The 8,314-nt window shown below is 47.8% G+C and overlaps 1 protein-coding gene and 1 pseudogene across 1 annotated transcript in view; one reads left to right on the top strand and one right to left on the bottom strand.

The window, feature by feature from the left end:
- Positions 1 to 5,819: 5,819 nt before the first annotated feature.
- LOC119299812 lies at positions 5,820 to 7,352 on the top strand (annotated as a pseudogene).
- A 606-nt stretch (positions 7,353 to 7,958) lies between these two features.
- Positions 7,959 to 8,314, bottom strand: part of LOC119302432 (2-isopropylmalate synthase A-like) — a 6,064-nt gene continuing 5,708 nt past the window's right edge. The window contains exon 12 of the mRNA XM_037579472.1: positions 7,959 to 8,314. Coding sequence (XP_037435369.1) covers positions 8,172 to 8,314 — 143 coding nt within the window. The 3' untranslated portion in view covers positions 7,959 to 8,171.

The raw sequence follows: 8,314 nt of genomic DNA, 5'->3' as shown, positions 1-8,314 counted from the left end.
GAAGCAAATATGTGTTTCTTGGGGAAGCATGGATTTTGTTACCTTTTCAAGAAGCCCAGTTATGTTTCTCATGAAAGCAAATATGTGCCTCTGGGAGAAGCACAACTATGCTTCTCGTGCAAGCGCATGTTTTTCCTTTCCGAGAAGCACTCTGCTTTTCTCGCGAAAGGAAATCTATTCCTCCACGAGAAGCAAATATATGCTTCTTGTGAAACCACAGCTTTTTGTTCGAGAAGTACACCTATGCTTCTGGCGGAAGAAAATCTGTGCCTTCACATGAAACTAATCTATGCATTTTGTGGAACATTTTATTTTCTCTTTTCGAGAAGCACAGTTTTGCTTGTCGCGGAAGCAAATCTGTGCCTCCAAGAGAAGTAAATATGTGCTTCTCGTAAAAGCTCAATTTTTTCCACGCGAAGAAAATATCCACAAATTTCTTTTCTTCAAAACTTAGGAAAATCAAGCGAAAAACCGAAAAGCAGAAAACAAACTCATCAAAAACCCGAAAACATGTATGAAAAAATAATATAAAATTCAAAAGAAACGTCCAGCACGCGACATGTGGCAGCGGCTAGACGCGCCACTTGGCATGCTCTCAGAGCACCAAAGGTGGCACTTGGAGGTCGCTGCAAGGACCTCCAATTAGTTGCTCTAGAGAAGTTCATGTCATAGAAAAAAAGATAGGACGAGACAAGCCCAACAACAGAACAAGAGGCCCACGGAATAACCTACATATTCCCCAAACAAATAAAAGAGCCCACAAACAGGGAATATCTGAGTACACCTAATCAGTGCATATTACGCCAGCTAACAAAACTCGTGCTCTCGCACATGCTCTCATGGGCTGGCCTAGCACGAAGCTTCTCGCTCTCTCGTTTTATGCGGTTTCAACAATCGACCAGGTTTGTCAAAAAAATGGTCAACCAGGTTAACTTCCCAAAAATCTATTAATTGAAAAAAAAAATGAAAAGCACGCGAATTAGAAAAAGTTCACAAAGTTTTTAAAAATACCATGAATTTGAAATAAGTTAATACTTTTCCATAAAAACATATTTAACAAAATTGAAAATTTCAACAAAAGTTCATTGATTAAAAGAATCACATTTTTTAGAAAAAAAGTTCATGCAATTAAGAAAAAAGTTAACAAATTTGGAAAAAATTCAATAATTCGAAATCAATCATAATTTTGGAAAAAAATCACAAGTTTTAAAAGTTCTTGATTTTAAAAATTGTTCACAATTTTCAGAAAAAAATCATAGAATTAGAAAATTCCATCAGTTTAAAATGTTTTATGAAATTTGAAAGAGTTCATAAATTTGAAAAAAAATTCATAATTTTCAGAAAAAAACTTCATAATAATTTAGGAAAAATTGCGAATTCAATAAAGATTCATGAATTTTAAAATATTTGCGATTTTACACAAAAATAAATATAAAAAAAGTTCATCATATCTAAAATAAGAAAAGAAGAAAGGAGAAAAAATAAAAAGGAAAAAGAAACAGAAACAGAAACAGAACGGAAAACGAAAACCAATAATAATCGAACAAAATAGGTTTTTTTTTTGAGAAATCGAACAAAATAGGTGACAAGCTCAACCCCAGTAAACCGTAGGGAAGGATCATTTTTTGGGCCGACCCATTACTAGCGAGGGGATAAGTGAATGCACATCAGTTACGAAATAAGTCTGTAACTGGCGCCTTGAGCGCTAAATAGGAATCGCGGGCATGCCCTATCGTCAACGGAGATCTCCTAGTCAACGCTCATAGCGACAGGCAGCCAAACCGACGCTCCTGCGTGCCCCCGTGTGGGCCAGCCCAACGATGCGAGCATCTCGCTCGCTTGGTCACCCTGCACTTTTTTCGCTCGGTTGACCGATCGACTAGTTTAACCGTCAATTGTTGACAAGGTGACCATTAACCGTTGTGTTGACCGCTAACTTTTCCATAAGACGTTCACGGAAGGAAAAATACGTGAATTTGAAGAAAAAAAGACCAGGGGACGTTGGGAAAAAATTCATGAGTTTTAGAAAGGTTCATGAATTTGAAAAAAAATCAATTTAAAAAAAAGATTGCCAATTTGAAAAAAATCAAGAATTTGAAGAATAGTTCAACAATCTGGAAAAATGTGAGTTTAAAAAAAGTTCAAGAATTTGAAGAATAGTTCAATCTCAACAAAATGAATTTTAAAAAAGTTCATGAATTCAAAAAAAATACAATTTTTTTAAAAGCTCAATAATACAAAAAAAAATCGTGAAATAAAAGGGTCGGAAGCTTCCCAAAACTAGGACAGAAGTCCCGCTATAGAGTACACTTAAATCGGTCGGCCCATAGGAACAGGATGTAGGAATTGGCCATAATCCACTATGTCACTTGTACCCATGGTCACTCCGCCTATTGGCTTTGCCAAAATACATGTGGACGCTGGTGTGCGTAAGGGAGTTAGTGGAACGGCTGCGACTATATGCTGAGACAGGGATGGAACTTTTTTACGTAGCAGCTCACTTGTCATCGAAGGCGTGGACGATCCAGTGGTCTCGAAGACTATCGCATGCATGAGGCTTTGGCGCTGGCACAAGATCTCCACCTCCATCGTATTATCATTACCTTAAACGCCAAACAAGTGATACTCAAAGTTGGAGTCGAGAAAGCAACGGAGCAATAATTATCAAGATTAAGTTACAAGCATCTTTACTTGATGAAGTTACAAGCAACGGAGTCGAGAAAGTCGGCTTTGGCGTTCGAGAAGCTTTACACCATGAACGGCAGAGCCATTCAAAACCTCAATGAGGCCCTCCTTACGCTGCTTCCCAAACGTGCGGACGCACTATCTCTATTCGACTATCGACCTATCAGTCTCATACACATCTTCGCCAAGCTCGCCGCGAAGCTGCTCTCCCTCCGCCTAGCGCCACGATTGGGATCCATGGTCTCTACTAACCAAAGTGCGTTCATCGCGGGATGTTGCATCCATGACAACTATCTTCGGGTGCAACAGACGGCTCGCCTCCTGCACAACCTCAAGGCGCCGCGCATGCTGCTCAAGTTGGATATCACGCGGGCCTTCGGCGGTGTATCCTGGCCTTTTCTCCTCCAGATACTGCATCACCTTGGCTTTGGGCCACGTTGGCGCGAATGGATCTCCATACTCCTATCAACGGCCTCCACGAGAGTCCTCATCGATGGCCACCCGGGACCACCGATTGATCACGCTCATGGCCTTAGGCAAGGCGACCCGGTCTCCCCCATGCTTTTTACTCTGGTCATTGACGTACTCAACTTCATGCTGCTCCGAGCGGTGGACCTCAGCCTCCTTCACCGCTTGACTGCACACCATGCGGCTTCGAGCATATCCCTTTACGCGGACGACGTGGTTATCTTTTACCACCCGGACACCCACGACATTGCCACCGTACGTAAGCTCATGCATGTCTTTGGCCTTGCATCCAGACTGCACACGAATTTCACCAAGTGTTCGGCCACTCCGATTCAATGCACCGACGACCACATTGCTACTATCGCCTCTGAGATGCAGAGCCCCGTTGCCCACTTCCCCATCACCTATCTTGGGCTGCCCCTCTCCGTCTGTAAGGCCTTCACGACGAGCTTGCAACTGATCATTAACAAGCTCGGGTGCATGCTTTCCACATGGCGGGCCTCTATGCTATCCAAAGGAGACCGTATATCCCTTGTGCGCCATGTCCTTTGTGCCATCTCCACGCACTTCCTCGCCGTCATTGCCTTCAACGGCACCGCCATCAAGAAAGTGAACCGGATCATTCGAGGATTCCTTTGGGCAGGTTCAAAAGAGGCCAATGGTGGCCAGTGCCTTGTTAACTAGCAGCATGTATGCCGCCCCATCTCCCTTGGTGGCCTTGGCATCAGAGATATCCACCGGACGGGCATCTCCTTCCGTGTTCGATGGCTTTGGCTCCAACGTATGGACGTCTCACGCCCTTGGAGCCACCTCCACATACCTCATGACGTGGACGCAATTTTCAGAGCCTCCAAGACTTGGTAGCTTGGTGCAGGGGACACCTGCAGGTTTTGGACAGACCATTGGATCGACGGACGATCGGTGGCCGAGATTGCCCCGCTCATCTATGCGCTCGTCCCGCGATGTCTGTGGAAGGAGTGTAGCGTGCGCAACGGTTTATACCTGCGTTCTTGGGTCCAGGACATCCGTGGTACACTTGGGCCGGCAGCCATGGTGCAATATGTCGAGCTCTGGCGTAGAGTGCGCTACACCAACCTCTCCTCCGAGCCAGATGTGCTTAGATGGTGATGGACTTCCTCCGCCACATACTCGGCGAGCTCCTGCTATAAGGCACTATTCATCGGTGCTTGTGAAGACCCACATTGGCGCCTCACTTGGCGACCTTGGACACCCCTTCGCGTCAAGTTCTTCCTATGGTTGGCCATGCAAGATTGTTGTTGGACCGCGGAGCGGCTGGCACTCCGCGACCTACCACACGAGGACGCTTTGTGCTCTATGTGATCAAGAGGAGGAGACCATGCATCACCTCCTTGCAGGCTACTCATTCTCTCGCCAGGTTTGGCACGAGATCCTCGGTTGGGCTCGTGCGATGATCAACCTCCCCAACCCTGACACGCCATTTCAGACTTGGTGGAGCTCCTCCCTCGACCACTCGCCGGCCTCCATGCGCAAGGGCCTGTCCTCCCTCATCATCCTGACAGCATGGTGGCTCTAGAAGCACCGCAACACATGCATCTTTGACGGAGACAGGCCATCGATCACCCTCATTTACGCTACCATCAAGGACGAGGCACGCCTCTGGACCAAGGCGGGCGCCATTGGGTTAGAAAAGATCATCGCCGGCGCGTAGTTTCCTGTTTTTTGTATTGGGGCTGAGCATACCCCCTGTTATAATTTGCTCGCACGCTTGTACACCATGCCTAGAGCGTACATGGCCTTGTAAGCGTTGTAACCTCATGCTTGTACTCTCCTTCTACCAATGAAAAGATACGCACCTTGCGTATTCGCGAAAAAAAATCTTTTGAAAGTCATGTTGTCGATGTCGAAGCACATAGTCTAGCCAGGTTCTCGCTGTTGTTAGGACCGGGACGTCATGTTTGGTTTGACCAATCCTATGATCCGAACTCTATCCACATTTTTTATGAATAGAGCCTGGTTTTACCCCTAAAAAAACGTGTACGTGCAGTCGACTGCGCCAAACTTTTTGTACGAAAAAATAAGTTTATGCAACCGATCGAACAGTTCTCATGTCGACAAAGAATTACAATTTGTATACAAAATAATTTCGTCATTCAGTGAGGCTAAAGCGGTATCCAAGATACATACGGAGACTTATTAGGCCAAGAAGCAGTTTACGAAAAATGTACATTTGTGTCATAGTTTCAATGGCAAAGTTTGATCACTATTCGAGGAAGACAATAAGGCGGTGATAATCACTCTTGAATATCTTGTTACAATGTGGCAACATAATCCTCCTGATGCGCAGCTGGCCGACAATATAACTGTTTTATCCAAGGAAAAATGATTAAAAACAACCGGCTGATTTCTCCTTGGCGTAAACCCCCTCGTGCTCCAACCACGTGTCCCTCTAAGGACCCACACATCGCTCACCTCTTCCCATCTTATCTCTTTTCACAACCGCAGTCTTCTTGGCTCGGTTTATCTCCCGCATCTCTGTCTCTCCACTGACGAAGCATCCCCATTACCGCCGCAATCCGTCGTCGCCTTGCATCCCATCACCCGTCGCCGTCGACACTGCATCACAGCACCCGCCGTAGCCGACGGTGCTGCACACGCACATCCTGTGCTGCATCGCAACTTTCGCCATGGCCGCCATCGTTGTCTCGCCCTGCGTCGCAGCACCTATCTCGGGCAACGTTAATCGCAGCATCCGCCATGGCCACCGGTGCTGCATCGCAATATCCCGCGGCTGCATCGCAGCTTTCACCGTCGTCGCGCGCGATGTATTGGAGTTTCCGCCATGGACGACGTGCTGCGTCGCAGCACCCATTGCGGCCAACGCTGCATCGCAGCATCCGCCATGGTCGCCAGCGCTGCATATCAGATTCTCAGCTTCAGTCGTCTTCGCCGTGCGCTGCGTTGCAACACCCATCGCCGCCAATGGAGCTTCACCGGCCGGTCGCCGGTGTTGCGATGAAGCTCTGTCGAGGCCGTCGAGTGCTGTAATGGAGCTTCGTCGGTGGCCGCCTGGATTGCGATGAAGCATCATCGAAGCGGCGGGTGTTTCAATGGAGCATAGCCGCCAGTGTCGGGTGCTGTGATGGAGCGCCACCGCGCCGATGTAGTCGCTGCAGTGAAGCGTCGGCGGCGGCTCGCCAGGCTCCGGTGCAGCTGCTCGCCGGCGGCTCCTGGCGCTGCGAGATTGAAGGAGAGAAGGGGGCTGTTGTGCGATGTGAGGAGCAGATTGTGCGAGCGTTCAAACCGGCTGGAGAGGAAGGATCCATCAGTGCAGTGGGAATGATCATACGGTCAAGGAGGCGGCTTAAATCTCCCCAGCATCAGCCGGCTGATTTGTAGCACTGGCCCTGCTCATCCGTGCTATGAGCCAGCCGGCGTGCTGCGTGTTGCCGGTAGTGCGGCTAGGGCCATCGCCTCCTTTGATAGGGAAACGTGTGTTCAAACTCGCATGGCGTTGTTGCAGGCCCCCGACGGTGGCACTGCGAGTTCCACTTGGCGATGCTGCAAACTCTTTGGCGTGCTGCATGATGACGGTGTTGCGGAGATCAACTGCTTTGGTGAGGTAGACGTGTGTTGAGAGTTCCACGTGGTTGTGCTGTGAACGCCGCTTGACGGTGATGCAAGGTCTAGACATCTAGTGGTAGCCGCAAGCTGACCAAGCGGCTAATGCGAGCTGACTGGTAACGCTGCGAGTGGAGAACGCAACCAACGGGCGGTGATGTCGGTGCTACGAGCATGAGCGATGGGCTGCGGGTAACAATGGCAGACACTACGAGCGAACGCCATTTTGTGAGAAGTGGCATGGACTGCTGGCATTGGTGCCGGCGTGTTGGACATGTGTTTTGAGTCCCACGCGGCGGTGCAACGAAGGCCGCTCGACAGTGCTGCAAGGTCTAGTGGCGGCAGCTGAGTTGACCAGACAACTGTTGTGAGCGCTGCTATGATGATCGGCAATGGCGATGCTGCAAGCAAGGAGAAGGCAATTGATGGCTGCTGCGACCAGTGATGCCGCATGAGAGATGGGTTGCGACAAGATGGCAAACGCTGTGACCAAACAGACGGCATGAACTACTATGAGCGGTGCCGGTGTGTTGATGTGTGTGTTGTGAGTCCGGCCAGCGGTGCTGGCGTGTCTGTGAGTCCGGCGGCGGTGTTGAGAAGGAGGCTGTTGCGAGTGCAGTTACAAAAACCGGTGATATTGTAAGTGGGGAGAAGGCAACGATGACTGGTCATGGTACAAGCATAAGGGCATGTACAATATATAGCTTCAAGGTGATGCTCCGTACGTCATGTAGGATTGGATGTCGGAAAAAGTATTCAGTGCTTGGGGAGAAAAAATGTGATCCGATGCATAAAGCTAAAAAAAATTAAAGTGAAAAGTAGAGATAGATGTGTAGTGAGAGTTTTACTTTCTATTCTTTGATGAGTCCCTTGCATTGGGGTTTAAAAATCAATACATATACCTCAAGCTATTTTTTATCACAGGGCCATATGCACCATTGTACATGACCTTAGGAACTGCAAAAGATGGCAGACGCTGCGACCGAACAGACGCCATGCTGTGAGAGCCAGCACTGGGATTTGCCTATAAAAGAAGATACTACGACCTTTCGGTGAATTGGAACTGGTACTCGGCAGTCACATTGGCTCCTTTAAACAAAGCCAGCCATGGTAACCTAGGATTACCCTATATTATGTCAAACAGATGAATAATTATTGATTTTGGGAGTAACGTTGTTAAATAGTAGAAAATCATGCACTACATATTGTGTTGTAAAATTGCTTCATTATTCAACCAAAAGTTGCAATTCACTAGTGAGAACCAAATATCCTTCAGATGCACACAAGCTGGAAAACCCATCCCCTTACACCACCAAACAGCTCTTTACTAACATGTAATACCAGATTGTAAACACTTTGCCAGGGTTTTCACATTGCTCCGGGGATGAAATAACCGAAAAGAAATGTAATGTAAACGCTCATTCTGTGGTCTGAACACTTATGGTTTCAGGTGCTTCGCTGCTGGCTTTTACAGCACCAACATAACTGGACATCTTATTCAGGGCACTGAGGTAAGCTCGGACACTGGATACGACAACATCCATGGCTGCGCCGCTCCCAC

This window comes from Triticum dicoccoides, chromosome 5A (genome assembly GCF_002162155.2).
Source record: "Triticum dicoccoides isolate Atlit2015 ecotype Zavitan chromosome 5A, WEW_v2.0, whole genome shotgun sequence".
Lineage (NCBI taxonomy): Eukaryota > Viridiplantae > Streptophyta > Magnoliopsida > Poales > Poaceae > Triticum > Triticum dicoccoides.
Note: the sequence above shows the minus strand (reverse complement) of the source record. Positions and strands in the feature narration are given on the sequence as shown.